Source organism: Pelmatolapia mariae, linkage group LG6, assembly GCF_036321145.2.
Source record: "Pelmatolapia mariae isolate MD_Pm_ZW linkage group LG6, Pm_UMD_F_2, whole genome shotgun sequence".
Taxonomy (NCBI): Eukaryota; Metazoa; Chordata; class Actinopteri; order Cichliformes; family Cichlidae; genus Pelmatolapia; species Pelmatolapia mariae.
In genome coordinates this window covers 43837640-43856489 of record NC_086232.1, presented here as the reverse complement: position 1 = coordinate 43856489, position 18850 = coordinate 43837640, and the positions used below count along the sequence as shown (strand labels likewise).

General features: G+C 44.9%; 3 protein-coding genes across 4 annotated transcripts in view; 2 read left to right on the top strand and 1 right to left on the bottom strand.

The window, feature by feature from the left end:
- Positions 1 to 8661, bottom strand: part of strn (striatin, calmodulin binding protein) — a 31635-nt gene extending 22974 nt beyond the window's left edge. For both annotated transcript variants that reach the window (XM_063477083.1, XM_063477084.1), the window contains exon 1: positions 8302 to 8661. In XM_063477083.1, coding sequence (XP_063333153.1) covers positions 8302 to 8520 — 219 coding nt within the window. In that variant the 5' untranslated portion in view covers positions 8521 to 8661. The remainder of the gene's footprint in view (positions 1 to 8301) is intronic.
- Positions 8662 to 10289: 1628 nt separating this feature from the next.
- map1lc3c (microtubule-associated protein 1 light chain 3 gamma) lies at positions 10290 to 12600 on the top strand. Its single transcript, XM_063477127.1, has 4 exons — positions 10290 to 10393; positions 10474 to 10529; positions 10606 to 10712; positions 12309 to 12600. The coding sequence occupies exons 1-4, from the start codon at positions 10333 to 10335 to the stop codon at positions 12469 to 12471; spliced, it is 387 nt and encodes a 128-aa protein (XP_063333197.1). The 5' UTR covers positions 10290 to 10332; the 3' UTR covers positions 12472 to 12600.
- A 4217-nt stretch (positions 12601 to 16817) lies between these two features.
- LOC134629850 (E3 ubiquitin-protein ligase TRIM21-like) lies at positions 16818 to 18434 on the top strand. The gene is made up of 2 exons (XM_063477359.1): positions 16818 to 17076; positions 17323 to 18434. The coding sequence occupies exons 1-2, from the start codon at positions 16818 to 16820 to the stop codon at positions 18432 to 18434; spliced, it is 1371 nt and encodes a 456-aa protein (XP_063333429.1).
- Positions 18435 to 18850: the final 416 nt, after the last annotated feature.

Here is an 18850-nt window from a genome sequence, read left to right as displayed (position 1 = left end):
GCCAATCAGAGCTCTGTCCTGCAGCATCACTGAGACTGTGTGAATGTCACGTTCCCGTGGCAGCGTGCTCGCTGCTCGCTCAGATTTGAAGTTTCATTTTTCGCTGTAGAAAGAAGTTTTCCTCCCACGCAGAGTGAACAGCGGACGCTGATGTTTGTGTCACTTTTTTACAGAATCAAACTCAAAGTAATGTGAGTACTTCCACGCTTTAAATGCTGCATGGTCATACGCTCTCCATCACTCCATGTTATCCATTGATCTGCACACGCTCGGATGTCATTGTCATGAGACACTCTTACAATCAAAATCACGGATTGGTAACACAATAACACAGCGTGCTTACGGGAAAGAAACAGTAATCTAATTACTTCTTTGCAATAGTAATCCCTTACTTTACTTGTTACTTGAAAAAGTAATCGGATTACAGTAATGCATTACTGCCCATCTCTGTTTACAAGTAGAGATGGACCGATCCGATATTACGTATCGGTCCGATACTGACCTAAATTACTGGATCGGATATCGGAGAGAAATAAAAAATGTAATCGATCCATTAAATATCACAAAAGCGCCTCACAAAACTTGCAACATGGTGTAACTCAGCTCATAACCTCAGCACGTCGGAGGAGTATGCGTCTCGTGATAGAGCGGCTGTGGCGTGCCAGACCTGTCGGGGTCTGGTTGAGCATTTGGAGCCTCGCTACCAAACCGGCATTTCATCTCTTGAGTGTTTGTAAAGCATTCCCGCGTTAAGCTTAACAACCGATACATGGAGCAACTGCCTCTCTCCCCCTCCCTCTCCTGTTGCTGCTTCAATCATGAAACTGATCAATGATCAGCTGATCGTCTCTCTTGTTTGTTTATCGCCGACTTTGCACCAGAAAGAGGAAACCAGCGGCTGAACAACAGCAGCACGTTTAAGCTTGATAAGCTGTTGTTAGAATGTATTTAATATTACTTTCTACACCAGGATCCTTTTCTACGCAGCTGACGTAACTGTGCAGGGGCGGATCTAGCAAAATTTAGCCAGGGGGGCCGATAGGGCATGAACAGGGAAAAGGGGGCACAAAGACATACTTTTCTTTCTTATTCTTATTTAAAATGTCTAGAACCAAAACCAAAGTTTTAATCTGATGTAAAATGTATAGAAGTCCATTACTGTATATAGTAACTATTAAGTCTAATATATCCTAGTAAGCTATATTACTTTTTCCTTTGGGAAGCATCTGTGCAGTCTGCAGTTCTGTTGAAGAAAGATGTTGAATCTATTGAATTATTGTAGAAAAATTATTGATTTCTGTGCATTTTCTTTTACATGCGTATTAAATTAAAGTTGATTACGTCGATTAAGCATTATGAGGCAGAGGGTGGGGGTGGTTCCCTATTTTTTATTTTTTTTGCTGGGAGTTGGCGACCCTATTAGTTAGGTTGCTTAATATTTCCACTAAGTACTCTTTAAAATACCAGCATAGGGAGGATGGGGCAGGTTTAAGTTTATTAGATTGATCAGTTTTGCTGATCTATGAAATATTTTGGCTGCAGTGTATTTTTTGCATACAGGTATAACAGCATAGCTTTAGTTTTGTTTGCTTTTTTAAACTTGAGTATGAACTTATACAAAATGCAGCAAGATATTAAAAAACTGTTTTATAGTTTTAAAAATTAACTATATTAGATTCATATCAGTATCGGCAGATTTCCAAATTTATGACATCGGTATCGGACATAAAAAAGTGGTATCGTGCCATCTCTATTTACAAGTAATGAAAAGGTGGAGAGCAAGTTTGGGGAAGAGCAGGAAGAGACTCCAGACTTGGGAAAGCCTCAGGATCTGCCAGGAAAACCGGACAGCACGACCGGGATACCTGCCTGCTGCCTCCATAACCCGACGATGGATGGATGAAGTTACCAAGCACTGCGCTGTTGCTCTTGGCCCTCATGCGTTCATCATGCTGCAGCTTGTTGCAGGTGCTGTGTTGCTGCTGAGGACGGTCCGTGTGGAGGGAAACGCTCTTTCCCTCCTGCTGTGCCAGACGTCTGCGTTTGTTTTGTCCGTCTGTCGTTCGTTGTGATTCGTGCATGCAGCAACGCATTATGAACATTTTTCAGTCGTGTTGATTTCAGAACTGATTAGCTGTGCAGCCCATCCCTCGGCCTCAGCTTTAATTTTCAGTTTTCATATTATGTGTTACAAATACAAGATTTCTCTTTCTGCCCCCGATTGTTCACTTTGAAGCAGAATCAAGTCTCAACATGAAGAGTTAAACTTCACCTGCTGCTGTCGAAGGCGCCACTCTCAACCAGAATAATGCTGCCGTCACCTCAGATCAGAGTTACAGCTCTACCACCTGTTAATAAGTCTGACTACAGTCGGCTGAATAAATCAGAGTTTTTGAACCTTCACACGTCTACATTACAGCACGTTACTGCACAGCAGGCTGCAGGTTCACCAACGCTCTCTGAAGAAGCGCATCTTGGTTTTGTTGGAGGCAGCAGCAGATAAAGCAGGATGACTGCGTCCGCACTGGTGACGCAAAACATGGGAATCTTTCCCAAACTCGCCATGAGGTCAGAGGTGAGCCGGGAACCTGCGGCAGGACAAGATAATGTGAAAACACACCTGCAGCCTGGAGGGGAAATCCTCCAACAGCAGCGCTTTCATAAAAGTCAAATAAGCGACGAGCAGCAGGAGGCGGGTCGGCCGAGCCCAGAGACCAGACGCAGACCGACGTTCATGTGCAACTACACCCACAGATCACTCATTACAGGCATTTTACACACAACAGTGGTGAATATTAGAGATAAACTAATCAATATATGGATCAGATATCAGTCCGACCCTCACTGGGAAAACGAGGAGACTTGTTCATACCCCACAGACGGACAGCATTTGGGCAGAACGTCCTTTCTGTCCAGGGCGGCCATCTGTGGAACAGTCTTCCTCCGTTCATCAGAGAATGCTCGACATTCAACTTGTTTAAGGCACAGGTTAAAAACTGGTTATGGACAAATCAAGTGTGTGATCATGTATAAGTTGTATAGTTTTAATGTTTTATTTGGGAATAGAATGGTGTGTATGTGTGAGTTTGGTGATGGAGTTTTTATTATAAATGAATTATGAATATTTTATGAATTATTATGTCTATTTTTTAATGTTTTATGGACAACAGATGGAAATTAGCCCTTGGCTATAATCTGGCATGTTTACATTCATGTAATTTATTTTACATTTATGTTCATTAACATGTACTGTCCTAAATAAATAAATAAATAGAGGATCCTGGTCTTGCTCAGCCTCAGAGTGTGGAGAAGGAACCAGAGACCTGCCGTTACAGGAGGACGGCTTCTGCTCAGCCAGGTGTCTGCTCCTCCTGTGCTCCTCCTGGTCTTCCTCGCACAGAGGAGGACCAGGAGGAGCACAGCCAGAGTCCTACCAAGCGACCTCCAGCAGGCCACCCGTGTGAACGTGGTCCCAGCATCCTTTGTGCTCGAGTCGCCTGAAAACGCCAGAGCTGCTGCCTCGCTCTCCTCCATCACTGTGACGCAGCTTCTACAAACAGTGAAAATACCGATCAAACATCCAGCTGTTCAAGCTCCTAAAATACTGCGTTTAACACTCAGAGGTGGACTCCACGCTGATTATTCTGTCTGTCAGATAATAAAGGATCAGCCACAGTGTGACCGCTCGTGTGCCGGCCGGGCGGCCAGACTTTTCCTTTAAATAGAGGAGGCCGGACAGGAAGGAAGCCGAGCGGCAAACTTCCCCCTGCTCACGCATGACTTCTTCTCCGTGTCACAGCTCTGACGTGGGCATCCAGGAATTAAAAAAAAACTTTTTATTTTATCTGAAGGTGTAATCAGCAGTAACGTCCACACAGGCCGTCAGCTGCACAATTACCCAGAATTCCCGTGGTCTCCCCTGATCCAGGGTCTCGGTAAGACATTTTTATAAAACAGCACAGAGGGAAGAATAAAACTGGCTGCCGGTAACATCACAAGATTGGTTTGAATATTTCTGACAGAGACGACCTGGAGTTTAAAAGAAAAAAAAAAAACAACTTCCTGTTTCCTCTCAGTGGGATGAAGCTGAGCTGAGCTTGAACGAAGAGAAATCTGTTGTTCATATGAGGACGAGCAGATGTGCATCATCAGCTTTTTGGCCTTAAAGGGACAGTTCACCCCGAACCAGGTGTGCTTTCACCTCCATCCTTCAGGTTCCTGCAGCTTACACTCACTGATATTCAAGAGCTTCTAAATGCTGCTGACAGTGAGAGTTAAGACCAACGACACGAAAACGTCTGAGACAAGCTCGTTGATCTGTGAACTGCTTAACCGGAACTTTTTAAAGATTTTACAAAGTTTTCGGGCTAAATGAATCAAATGTGATCTCTCTGACTGACAGGTTGCTGCTAGATGGGGCGTGGCCTATCTGACTAACAGGCGGCTGCTAGAGGGGGCGTGGCCTATCTGACATGTGGCTGTTAGAGGGGGCGTGGCCTCTTTGACTAACAGGTGGCTGCTAGAGGGGGCGTGGCCTCTCTGACATGTGGCTGCTAGAGGGGGCGTGGCCTCTCTGACATGTGGCTGCTAGAGGGGGCGTGGCCTCTCTGACATGTGGCTGCTAGATGGGGCGTGGCCTCTCTGACTAACAGGTTGCTGCTAGAGGGGGCGTGGCCTCTCTGACTAACAGGTGGCTGCTAGAGGGGGCGTGGCCTATCTGACTAACAGGCGGCTGCTAGAGGGGGCGTGGCATATCTGACATGTGGCTGTTAGAGGGGGCGTGGCCTCTTTGACTAACATGTGGCTGCTAGAGGGGGCGTGGCCTCTCTGACATGTGGCTGCTAGAGGGGGCGTGGCCTCTGACATGTGGCTGTTAGATGGGGCGTGGCCTCTCTGACTGATAGGTGGCTGCTAGCTGTCCTGAAACGGACCTCTGGACGGTGTTTGTAGACGCCGTCTTTGATGACCGCTCCTGCCTAACTGGTCTTTACTGGTGTCGTGAACTCGCACACGAGAAACGGGGACTCGGTCGCTCAGAGCTTCCAGCCCTGTCTCTTTGTTTGTGGACAATAGACTGTGAGTAATCTCTCCTGTTCTTGTGTGCCAGCTTCCTCTTCCTCCTCTTCCTCTCCTCTGCGGAGGATTACCTCAGAGGAAGTGACACTCACGCTCCCTCTCAGCCCGTGATGACATGCAGCCTGTCTGCAGCAGAACAGATGGATTTACGGCTCAAATTGGTCTCCGGCCTCATCGGCCAGCCAGCGCCGTCCCGCTCCAATCGTCACCCCCCTCCAACCCCCTCCAGGTCAATGGGAAGGAAAATTACAAATTAAACGGGTGGAGAGCGGCGGTGTAACAGTCTTCTTTATCATCAAAGCCACTCAGACAGCTGAGAGACACAAAGAGACGCCTGCCACCTGATTGTGGGGGGGGTTTAAATGGTGCACCAGCTGAGCCGCCGCACAGGAAGTGATTCCTTTACGAGACGGCTGTCAGCGAAGCTGGGCCGACGATGACTCGAGCTTATATAAGACATGAGCGTGAAGCGTCCCACACGCCGTGAGATGGTCTGACTCACTGCCCGGCATCCTTCACAGGAGGAAACGCTCACCTGCACCACACACGCGCGGCAGGGATCGATACACTCTGATTTTATAACGCTGCGACAAAACATCTGCTGGAAGTGCAAACGGAGAGAATTCAGCCATTAAATATGATCGCATCGATCGTTTTGGCGTTTGTTATTTCAGCAGAAGCATCAGAGTCGCTCCTGCACCGAGGAATTCACCCCAGAAAGAGGAAATGAAAACTTTACTCCAACAGAATAAAAGAAGCAAACAGCCCTTCGTCTATTCTTTCGGGCGCTGGGATTCGATATTTGCTGCAAACTCTTCATCAACAAAAATCTAAACCAAGCAGCTCATGAGTGCCTGCGTACCTGGGACATGTTAGCCTCACCTGTCTGAGGTAATGCCAAACCTCATGCTGACTTAATATTTAATATTTTTAACATTTTCACACAGAACTTTTGGCTTTGCTAGTTTTTCCTGATTTTTCTAAATTATCTAAAACGGCGCCAAATGTTCTGCATCAGTTAGAGATGCGTTCTTCTTCTACTGCTTGTGTGTCCATTACAGTAAAAATAAATTACAACCAAAAATACCAAGGTGAACACACAGTCATGTAAACAGGTTTCCACAGAGGCCAGGTAGCAGATCGGCGCTTACAGTCAAACGACCACGAGCTCCTCTACAACGTAACGTAGAGTCAGCGTGAGGCCGTCTGTCCATCCTCCACAGGGCTGAGACAGATTGATGAGGTCACGCAGGAAACATCACTGCAGGTTACCCCTCCTACAGAAGGGGCTACACGCTGAGTCGTTGCATCAACGATTCATTTCTTTTAAATTTATACTTTGCATGAAGGTGGGCTCTGATATCATTCAGCACTGTGACCATGGCGGTGCTCAGCGAGGACAGGTGGGACTGTGACCCAAGACACACGAGGCACTCGCTGGGAGGCAGCCGACCTTCGCTCCGTTACGATTGTCGGATCTGATCTGTGAGCAGTGAAAACAGGAAGCCCAACAGGAGGCTTCTTTTCACCTCCACGTCTGCAGATCCGTGCAGACACAGCTCTGACCTCGTTGGAGGTCTTTGGGAATCGGACGTCTCTGAGTCTGGATTCAAAACTTCACCCTTGACTGAGTGAAAAGAAGGACTGTGCTAATGACGCTAACCCAACTGGTTTTGTAGGATGACTCTCAGAAACAAGCAAAGAGCTGAGCATCACAGGCTACATTTGTCTGTTATTAAAAACATGTTTAGTGTCAGTGATCCGGATTAATGGGAGGTATATGTGCGGACTCATTCGAGCCATTTTATTTTTCCACAGGATAATAAACTGAAGAGGCAGTGGACACCAATAATCTGCCGTCTGACACTAAGTGGCTAAAACTTTAATTAAAAGGGATGTTTGGGGTTTTTGTGTTTAAATTTTCAAAATAAACTAAATCTGTCATCTGAAAGCAGCGCTATGATGTTCTGTTTTGGACATTACATCAGCTGAAAGTGAAGTGCTGATGTTGGATTTAAGGTAACTTTGCCTGACTCTGTGCTCTTCAACTCTGAGAGCACCAAAAACTCCTGCAGCATGGACACTACTAAACATTTTAAAGTGAAAATGTTTTTGTTGCCTTTTGAAATGCTTTGACTCACTTTGCCACTGCAGATATGTTGAATTCATTTTTGAACATGACCTCTGACTGTATGTATGCAGACCCCCCTCTTAAAGCGGGATAAAGAGCCCTGCATGCTGTCCCACGGAGGCTCTGCTCCACACTGAAAGGAAAGCACCGGCAGGGTCTCGGTTTAAGGTTACAGCTTTTAAATCTGCACACAAACGTTTCGTGACTGGACGGGATCACGCAGCGTGCACGCGCCCATTATCGGTATGCATCCATTATCGGACACGTTTAACTGAAAACACACACACAGAGATCTTTGTGGGACAAAGCCCTCCAGGGGTGGTTTGGGAAACTAATCGATTCCGGTAAAAAACAAAACAAACAAAAAACAACAACCCACAAACAAAAGCAAGCACGACTGATTGTTACTGCAGCCTGTCCGATAATGGATCTACGTTTGCCCCGCTCAGGTAAACCTGACACGTCTCGGGTGACCTGGCTGCGGGCTTTTAGTACACACGTAAGCTAGCATGACAGGTAGCTGCTCACACCCACACAGAGCCGGCTGGAATGACTGAAATGTCACCCGCAGCTAGCCTGCTTAGCAGAGAGCGCAGCGAACACAGCATAAGGCGAAACTGCCATTAAAATATTACGCAATTCTCGCACATCCCGCTTGACATTGGGAAACGAACAGTAAAACCAGAACCGATCACCGCGTCTAGAAACACTCGAATCGGAGCGTGAATTCGGCGATAACACGATTAGAAAAGAAGCGCTTACAAACACATAACATTACGTTACTTAATGAATGTGCGTCATTCTGCGTACTGAGCCCCGTGCGCGACATGGCACATGCAAACTGCACCTAGCCTCCAAAAAGTTAAAAACATTACACAAAAACATAAATTTCACTGGTTTAAACCTATGCCGAATTAAGCAAAAACACTTTCTATCAAAGAACACTACAACTTTTACTTTACTCTGACGATGTATTCACCGATAATCGATTTTAAGATCGATTTCCACATTCTCCAATGGACTTCGGTACAGCGCCTCTCCGTTCTGCTAGCAATCTAAACAATGAAACCCCCTGCGACCGAGAGGCTGCTTACCTGCAGCTCGGCCCGCTCCACTTCCCACTGGGCCCTCTCCACCTCGAAGCGGGCCCACTCATGCTGGAGAAAGTGTAAAATCCCCGGGATGCTGTACTGAGCCCGGGCCGCCTCTCCGCCGCCGTCCCCGGGCTGCGGAGCTTTAACGTTCCCCGCGCCGGGTAAGCCCGAGCTGCCGCTGGTGTTGAAGAAGACACCGGGGCCCGCCTGCTCATCCATGGCCGGACCGTGAGCGATGCGGGGCGGCTTCAGTCCGGTGCTGACTCCCGCTTCAGTGAAATATCCTCCGCAGGAAAATGCGGTCCATCAACCGGACAACTCCTGCCCGAGCCAGCTGTCAAAGCGCCGGAGCGTCGAGCTGCCGGAACGAACGCAGCAACCACATCCTGTCCGGATTTTCAAAATATAATAGCTGAAGCTCTCTTATTATTGTTATTGTTGTTTTATTTATTAAAATAAACATTAAGTAAAAAAGAAATAAACAGATCTGAATTCTATGTTTGAATGTATATTTATTATTATCCTGTTGATTTCAATATCAATTTAAATAGTAAGCATCCTCCATTCATAAACTGCTGTTAACTTTAGATTGGCCAAATATTAATAGACTCAAACGACAAAGATAATAACAATAAGAAGAATAAGAATACAAAGAGACAATAACAGCAAAATAGGTTGGAAAACAGCACAAAAACTATACATTGGTCATCAGTGATCAGTTAGAATCATAAGTATTCTTTTACGGTCAGTAATTCATTTTTTTTCTCCAACAGTCGATGTGAAACAATTCTAGAAATTCAAACTGGCCTGCCCTGAATTTTCCTACATGGTTGGGTGGTGGTAGGTGATTGGCAGAGGAAGGTCCAAGTGAAGAACAGCGCCTGTTACGTAGTCAATTTGCTATGATTTACCTTGATCTGGTTCAGGTTTATGTACCCGGATGATGCTGAAGAGGAAAATAAGCACATTATTTTTCCTAAAAGCTGGTTGTTACAGCAGCTAATTTTAAAGACTAGTCACCTAAGTAGAGCACAGTGGCTGAAGGCAGTCTTGGTTCCCTTCCATGGAGTATTCTCCCCTTGCTTGATTCTCTGCCCAGGACTCCTGCAAAGAAAAGTCTCAACCTCAGGAGGTTCACTATCCATCCATCCATCCATCTATCTATCTGCTTCTCTGGCTGTGGCTCTCTGCGATGGCAGTTTAAATATCTAACCCATCTGAGGCAGATGCTGAACCACCTAGGCACCTCAGCCAGCTCCTTTCAATGTGGAGGAGTAACAACTCTACCACGAACCCCTCCCAAATCCTGTGTTCCTCAACCTCAGTTCCACAAGGGAGAGCCCAGACACCCTTCAGAGGAAGCCAGTTTCTGCAACATGGGCTTTTAATGGTTTCGTTTTATTTGACCTTTTTTCCAGGGTGGAAAGCTCATGTAGTCTTTATTGTCTGTAATGACTTTAATTCAATAAGATTTGTGTGCACAGGTTTGAAATTAGTTTGGATTTTCTTTCATCCCCAGTGTCACACATGCTCATTAATATTTGGGAAAATGTCCCTTAACAAGTTACAAAGGGACCAGAGGCTTTTGACTGGGCAGAGATATAGATCAGAACCAGTTATTTATTATTTCTGTTGGAAATAAAGAAATGATGGTTCTGTTTCTGGTTGTGAACAACTTTTCTGACTGTTTCAATGCAAAGCGCCCTTCCTTTTAAGAAAAGACAAAAACACGTGGTAACTGTGTTGAACAAATTCAGTCCTTAAAGAAAAACATTAAACATTTTCTAAATTCTCTCAAAGGCACATTATCAATAATCCTGTTTAATAACCAGGATGAGGGGTGGAGGGGGCTGCCTGCTGCCCTTGGGCCTAAAAGCTGCTGGGGCCGGCCCTGCTCCGCACTCTAACCTAATTAAATCCGCACATTCACGCGCTCATGCTGCCATGTGCTAATCAGCTGATGCGATGCAGCCTCTATTTAACTCGCGCTCGCTGCTTCGCGCATGTGGACCCGGCTCTACATCACGTACCATGGCTCCGCGCGAGAAAAGTCAGCCGCACAGCAAACCGTTCAAGCTGAGGAAGAGTTTAGGTAACCAGCACCACCGTGAGGAGCAGCAGCAGCAGGAATACTGATGTCCAGCAAACTCACTGTCTCTCTTCTGTCCACAGCAACGAGGAAACGGGAAGTGGCGGGCATCAGGGCCAAGTTCCCCAACAAGGTCCCGGTAAGCGCGCGGTGGGGCTCACGCGGAGTCCGAGAAGGTGTGTTTTATGTTCTTACCCACTCACTGCGCCTTGCAGGTCATCATCGAGAGGTACGACAAGGAAAAGTATCTGCCTCCGCTGGACAAAACCAAGTTCCTGGTTCCGCACGAGCTCACCATGACGCAGTTCGTCACCATCATCAGGTACCGGTACCTCCAAGCTTCACTGAACACATGCTGGAGTCCTTTAACACGAGCTCAGTCAGAGCTCAACAATACTCACGCCTCAGTTCTACACCGAGGAGAAATGTTTTTTCCTGGTGAATTTATCAGTTAATGTTTGTATTTTAAAAATGAGAAGCATTTATTCCAGAGTCTTGTTTCCCCACTGTTGTCTGAACGACAGATAGACGTGTTTCACTTATAGCACAGGTGTTAAACTCCAGGCCTCGAGGGCCAGTGTCCTGCAGGTTTTAGATGTGTCCTTGATCCATCACAGCTGATTTAATGCCTAAATGACCTCAACATGTCTTGAAGTTCTCCAGAGGCCTGGTGATGAACTAATCATTTGATTCAGGTGTGCTGACCCAGGGTGAGATCTAAAACCTGCAGGACACCGGCCCTCGAGGCCTGGACTTGGACACCCCCTGACTTGGAGTCTTTTGCTGTTTCACTTTTATTGACCCCTTCGTTGTTGTTCATGCTTACACAGCAGGATCTGTGACGGTGATGATGGCCTGAGGAAGCTGCTGTGTAAACATGAAGTGACAGGATGTCTTAACAGTTAATCCATGTCTGTCAAACCTTAAACCTCTGTAAAGTCTGCGAGAGTCGGACTTTATCACTCAGTGATTTGACTCGAGCAGAGAGCGCACAGGCTGGCTGCTCAAGCCAATCAAGGAGCTCCGTCTACTCACAGAACCAGAGTTGCGTCCAGTAACTGTTTGTCATTTGGAACATTGAGTTTTCAGTAGTTGTAATCATGTGAACATAGAGACACTTATTATAGTTTTATTTTAAGAACACAAAGGTTTGGTGTCTCAGCCTCGCTGCCCCACAACCGTACCCACTCACTGTAACGTCTTGTCTGGGTGTCAATAAATTTCTGTGGAAGTTTCCTGAGAAAGCTGCACACCAGCTCCACATGCTCAGGTTCACTGATGGGCTGATTTGGCTTTAGTGACTTGTCCTGATTGTCAGAAATGAGGCCTGGATATCAAACCTCAAGGGAAACAGCAACTGGATCATCCAACGGTTGGATGATTCCCCCCCCCCCCCCCCCCCCCCCCCCGAGTATGAATATAGAAGCTGAAGCAAATCTTGTTTTCAGCTTTTAAAGCATGCATCAGCTTGTTACTTATGAGTGAATGACAGTTTTGGGCTCTACTTCGAGTCTGATCAGAGGGTCAAAGTGGTGGCTTTAGGGGCAAATGTTTTGGATCATTTCATGTTTTGTGGTACAAGATCGTATCTTTACTGAAGCCGGCGCTTCCAGCTGCAGTCGCTCATCACACACATGCTCCTCAGTCTGACAAATGCAGCTTTTGTGTAATCTTGGCTCTGACAGATGAATACCTGTACAGGGTTCAAGCTTCACTTTAAACTCGGCCCTCGCTGACTCCCCCCCCCCCCGTGAGCACGAATGCTTGAAATGCTCGAATCATAAATGGAATCTGCACATGGCTGACGCGTGCTCGCCTCACTGAACAGCTGTGCTGGCTTCACTGTTGTGCTGATGCAGCTAACAGCCTGCAGGCTGACTCTCATTAACGGTGGCTCCTTCTGGCTCCCTCCCCTCAGGAACCGCATGGCGCTGTTGCCCAGCCAGGCCTTCTACCTGCTCATCAACAACAGCGGGCTGGCCAGCATGTCGCTCACCATGGCTCAGGTGTACAAACAGCACCAGGATGAGGACGGCTTCCTCTACATGACCTACGCCTCGCAGGAGATGTTTGGACGATGAAGCTCGTCCTGCTTCAGGTTTTATTCCCGTTACAGGCTGCTCGCCTCAGCTGCTGTAAATACAAAAGAGTGTATATATTGTAATTTTTGTTCTACATGCTGATTGGACGAGAGATTTTAATTGTGTTCATCCAATAAATATTTTGATGTTAATTAGTGCTGATGGTTCATGATTTCTGCTTGTGAATGGAGACACTTGGACTCTCAGCACCACATGAATTGTTTCACCTTCTCACTGTGAATATTTGATACTTTAAGCTTTATAATGAACAATTTCCTGTGAACACCAGGAACTGGTTAGAATTTCAGTCTTCAAGCTTGATGTGGTTCCACTGTGTCCAGCAGAGGGCGGCATCACTGTACCAGGAGAGCAACAACATGTTTCTGATCTTCTGCAGAGCTCCTGTCCGTCATAAGTGCAGACTGTGTTAATGAGAAATAATGAAGTAAAGCAGCATATAAACTGAATCGAAGCTGTAACCGATGTAATGATTCTGGTGGCTGACCTTAGCTCAAATAAGAGTGTGAAAGGTCACAAACAGAAGTCATCTGTATGTTTGCAGAAGGTCACCGTTTAAGGTTTCCCCAACCTGATAAACGGTACATTTGCACAATGACTGAAACGGCCCACTGAAGGAACAATGGACTGAGGTCAGTTTCATGTTCATCAATATGCAAACTGTCATGACCATTGATCAATAACCATTCAGAGAGTTGGGGAGTGGCTACAATCACCTTAGGCCCCCCTCCTTGATTCAAAGGTGGACTTTCCCTGCATTGCAGCCAAATTCTATACACAGTTCTAGAAAACATCACTGCTATGCTTCATGATTTTAACATTTTATTCCATAACAAATGTCTTAAACCAATATTACACATGAATATTTGACTGGTGCAGCAGGCTCGAGGGGCAGTGCCTGGGAGGTAACTGCAGCTCATCCGTGACGACTCATTCGATAAAGCCGACTGTTAATGAGTACAAAACGCAGGTAGGTCCATGCTGCTTCAGGCCTTCAGGCTGTTTCATTCACAAACGACTCCTCCACTTTCCTTTCAAGTCACACGTCTGGAAGGTAAGCTGGAAACAGATTCATTGGACCAAAGATCACTACAATTGTCTTTGATTTTGTTTATGTAGCAACAAACAAGAACAAATGTTCTCTTTAAATTGTTTAATCATTGGAATATATGTGAAAATGTGGTGTATGAACCCAACATTTTAATTAGCCAGACACTCAGATATTAATTGGTTTCACTATAAATCATAATTTCACAGGTTTCTGGGTGAAATTTGTTTAATAAGTAAAAAATATTTGGATGCGAGGAGACCTGGAAAAACCTTTTCTAAAACTGGAACGCAAACTTGGAAATGGCCTTTAGTTTCTGAAGACATCAGGTCAAGGTTACATTTATTATGAGCTGTGGGTCAGTTTCATGTGTGAAATCAAAACAAACAGCTGGAAGTGTAACCACTATATATATTGCGGTGGCACACCAAAAACACTACAATCAGACCTGATGGAGGAAATAAACCCTGACAAACTAAAGGTAGAGGCGGAGCAAGACTGGAAAGACGAGATTCAACATAAGAGCTTTGTTGAAACTAAACTAAAAGCTAGTGGGCGTGATGCCAGTTACACAGTGACTCAGATACTGGTGAGTACAGCTGATTGATTTATTGTGTTTAATAAGCAGAATTAACACAAATCTTTGTCTTTCATTTTATACTGTACTGAAAACCGGCAAAAGGTCAAAAGTCTGTTATTGGTGTGATTTCGTCCTACTGCACTGTTGCAATTGTTGGTGGGGAAAGAGCAACCTGCCATTCTGGGCCAACTCGGAAGGGAAAGGCTCGCCATCTTCCTCGTCAGGAAGATATCCAGGTCTCATGATAAAACCTAGCCTGTAAACAACAGGGCTATTACTAATTCAGTTTACATTCTATAGTGATGTATATGGTCATATGTAAATAATGCAAGCAAAACAAGCACCACGCATTAATTCTAATTTCTAATAATATTCTTTACAGTGCATCTTAATCATGGAATGTAATCTTTAAATCAGAATCAGCTTATTTGTTCATCAAGTGTTCACATTTCTATCAGAAATCATGAATAAACCATAAACTATGGTAGATCTTATATTTACAGTACTAAACCTTATAACTGAATTATAGGACCCTTGTTTTGCACTGCATAGCAATGAAGCAATACATTAATTAAATTCAAATGTCCAAAATAAAACTACCAAAATCAGTGCATTTCTCACATATAAATTTGCCTTATCGTAGCATAACTATTTCAACCAAAATGAATCTTTGCAAGATTACCAATATGCATACTCTCACAGTATCATTTTCCCAAAGCAATATAATTGTTTTATCAAAACGGGTCTTTGCAAACATACCAAAAAATATACTAAAGCCCATAGGTTGTAGTTTTACAGTGTATGTTAATGTATGGGCACAATAAGAATATGCAGAGACGTCAATCATTTCTATACAGTGCTGAGTATCAAATGCAACAGGAAAATAAAATAGATTTATGACCTTTTAATATCAAAATTAACTTCAACGTGGTCAGCTCCAGCTATATATCAGCATTTAGCTTAGTTAGCTTTGTTGAAGTACTCCAACTTCACAGGTTCTTTTGATGGTAGAGATCAAGCAGAGACAAGAACTTCATTTCACACTCTTTATTTTCCAAGTATTCAGTGAAAAGATATCCGGAGACCAAGCAGCTAAGTGCCCTTTATGGGCGGGGTCTGGCTAAACAAAGGGTCGTGGGAGCTGCCTTCTGTGACACAACTAGTACTTTTCTCTCTCTCCATCTCTATGGTAACACCACTGTCTCCCCCTCTCGCTGACCTTGGTCTACTCCCCTTTCTATGCAAGCTGCTCACATTTTCTGACTACACACAAACAGGCCTGAAACAAAAGCAGCCTGAAACACAATTAATACAGCATGAAATCAACAGAATAACTTTATTCAATTTAAAATGAATAATTATCATTAGCATTGTCATTTCTTTTACTTCATTCCACAGCTTCTAAATGACCCTGATTTGCCCACTCCCGTGTTAACTCACCAGCACACTTCTAGTGTCCAACTCTCAGACAGGATCTAGCCGGCTTCACCCGCACCCATGCAGACCTACAACACTGGAACTGAGCCATTAAATCCTCCATTAACTTCTTGATAACTTATTCGCTTCAATGCTAGCTAAGCAGTTACCCTTCTTCTGACTCACTTTGACGGTTCCATGGTTCAAAATGTTCACGAGAGATCGGATCAGTTTCTCCAAGGTCCATGCAGATCTCCAGTATGAATATTTGCTCAGTTTATCTTGTTTATAGTTATTTTTCAGCAACTAGCTCGGGGGTGAAAATCAGCAGCAGTCTCGTGCACATTTGTCTCTCTGTATCTGTATCTGGTCTTTAAGTCTGACGTCATTAGCCGCTGCAGGTCCCAAAGTCAAACGAACACTGCAGCATCACTGAGAGTTAAAAACTGTCTAAATTATTTCATCTTTAATAAAATGATCAGCGTTGCTGCTTTACCAGGTGTAACTATGAAGTTTAACATCCATGAAAACAGGCTTTATTACATTTAACAGAGTTAGAAGTTAGCAGGAAGTTAGCTCGCTAGTTTCCACCTAAACATGATATAGCATGTTCTGACTGAGAGATTTCTGAAACAAATTCAAACGTACAGCTCTGCTATCACTTCCAACATAAATGAAGACAGAAAACTAAACAGCAGTGACGTTTGTAGGGTTACTGAAGTTGGGCTAGCTGCTATATAATGATGTGCTACGTGATCGCTAGCGACACAGCTATGTTAGCATAACATAAACACACTGAAGCTGGAGGATGAACGCTAACTTTTTTCCACTTGATAAAAGTTAACGTGAGGGTTCCTGATGGTTAGAGACAAATGCAATCGCATGGCAGGATGCTGTAAACGGACCAAACTTCAGTCAGGAGAACAACTGAGATAATCCATCCACAAAACGGGGTTAGTCATTAATATACTGCTGCATGGGCTGGGCTGTAGTTACATGGTAAGGGTCTGAAAAATGAGCTTTAAGACGTGCTGACACATTTTTGTGTCAGGTATTAAAGCAGTAATACATGTGAAGCATTCCACTGAGGAGCCAGTCCAGGAGCGGTCTGATCAAACAGGATCCCATTTGTCCAAGTAGAGTCCTGTTAGTTAAAAAGTCGAGAATCAGCCTCACAAGATTTTTATGCAGGAATTGCTCTGAAAGTAGTTTAGTATGACAGCCTGTTCACAGACGAGCATGCAGAACCGACAGTTTCTGACATTTTTACTTTTGTTCTCAGACATGTCTGCTGCCAGCAATCTGCAGTCTGAAGATCGCTTTCTGTGCTCCATCTGTCTGGATGTGTTCACTGATCCGGTCACCACATCATGTGGACACAACTTCTGCAAAAAATGCATCACTAAATATTGGGATGTTAATGTGAAATATTTCTGTCCCATGTGTAAAACGGGATTCAGGAAAAGACCTCAACTGAAAGTCAACACCGTCATCTCTGACATGGTTGCTCAGTTCAGACATGAACCTCAGTGGAAATCCTGGAAGGCTCTCTTACTGAAATACTTTAAGAGGTTTTCATTATGGATGATCTGTCTGGTTTGTCTGCTTTGCCTGTGTTTCTACTGTCAGACTCACCTGGAGCCTCATGTCACAATATTAGGCCTATTAAGACATCTGCTGCCTGAGCCTGTGGAGAACCTGGAAAACAGGATGTGTAGGAAGCACGACAAACCTTTGGAGCTGTTCTGTAAGACCGACCAGACATTTATCTGTGTGCTCTGCTCTGAATCAGATCATAAAAATCACGAGTTTGTTCCTCTGAGAGAAGAATATGAAGGAAAGAAGGCAGAGCTGGAGAAGACAGAGGCTGAGATTCAGCAGATGATCCAGAAGAGACGACTGAAGATTCAGGAGATCAAAGAGTCGGTGAAGATGAGTAAAGATGCTGCAGACAGTGAGGCAGAAAGAGGTGTTCAGGTCTTCACAGCTCTGATGGAGTCTGTTGAGAGACGCCTGAAGGAGCTCATAAAGGACATTAAAGATGAACAAAAATCTACAGAGAAACAGGCTGAAGGTCTCATCAAAGATCTGGAACAGGAAATCTCTGAGCTGATGGAGAGAAGCTCTGAGGTGGAGCAGCTCTCACACTCTGAAGACCACCTCCACCTCCTCCAAAGCTTCTCCTCCCTGAAAGCTGCTCCACCCACCAAGGACTGGACAGAGGTCAGAGTCCGTCCACCATCATATGAGGGGACAGTGGTGAAAGCTGTGGCTCAGCTGGAGAAGACAGTCTGGAAAGACAGGCAGCAGCTGATTGACGCTGCAATGCTGAAGAGAGTCCAGCAGTATGCAGTGGACGTGACTCTGGATCCTGATACAGCAAATCCTTATCTCATCCTGTCTGATGATGGAAAACAAGTACGTGATAGTCATGTTTGGAAGAAACTTCCGGACAACCCAAAGAGATTTACATATTATCTTATGGTTTTAGGAGAGCAGAGTTTCTCTTCAGGCAGATTTTACTTTGAGGTTCAGGTTCAAGGAAAGACTGAGTGGATTTTAGGAGTGGCCACAGAGTCGATCAACAGGAAGGGAGAAATCAGACTGAGTCCTGGGGACGGTCTCTGGACTGTATGGCTGAGAAATGGAAATGAGTATGAAGCTCTTGATGCCCCTCCAGTCCGTCTCTCTCTCCGGTCTGGTCCTGAGAAGGTGGGGGTGTTTGTGGACTATGAGGAGGGTCTGGTCTCCGTCTATGACGTAGATGCTGCAGCTCTGATCTACTCGTTCACAGGCTGCTCCTTCACAGAGAAACTCCTCCCATTCTTCAGTCCCAGTAATACTGATGGTGGTAAAAACTCTGCACCTCTGATCATCTGTCCTGTCAATAAGACTGCCTGATCTGTTTTATCAAAAAACCTCACAAACATTTGCTGTATTTTACCTTTTACTCATGTTTTACTCTTTGATGTTCCCACTGGTGATTCATTGAGCTCTTCACCTTCTCACAGATGGATCATCATGACAAACATGTGAGGAAAAACTGTTCAAACCACCAAACTTTCAAATCTGCTGTCCATCAGACACATTTATAACGACATCAGGTTTGTCATACTTAAGTTTAGAGAAACGTGTCTGCAGTGACCTCTAGTGGGGTCAACTGCCCATAGTCCTCTGGGGCTCTCACCCTTCAGCTGGGGCCTCCCTCCTTCTCCTGCTGGCATGAGAGCACAGATGTTGCAGACATGTCTGCCTCAGGTCTTTGGTGTCCTTGGGTCTACAGATGACCCTGGATCTGTATACTCCCATTATTTTCC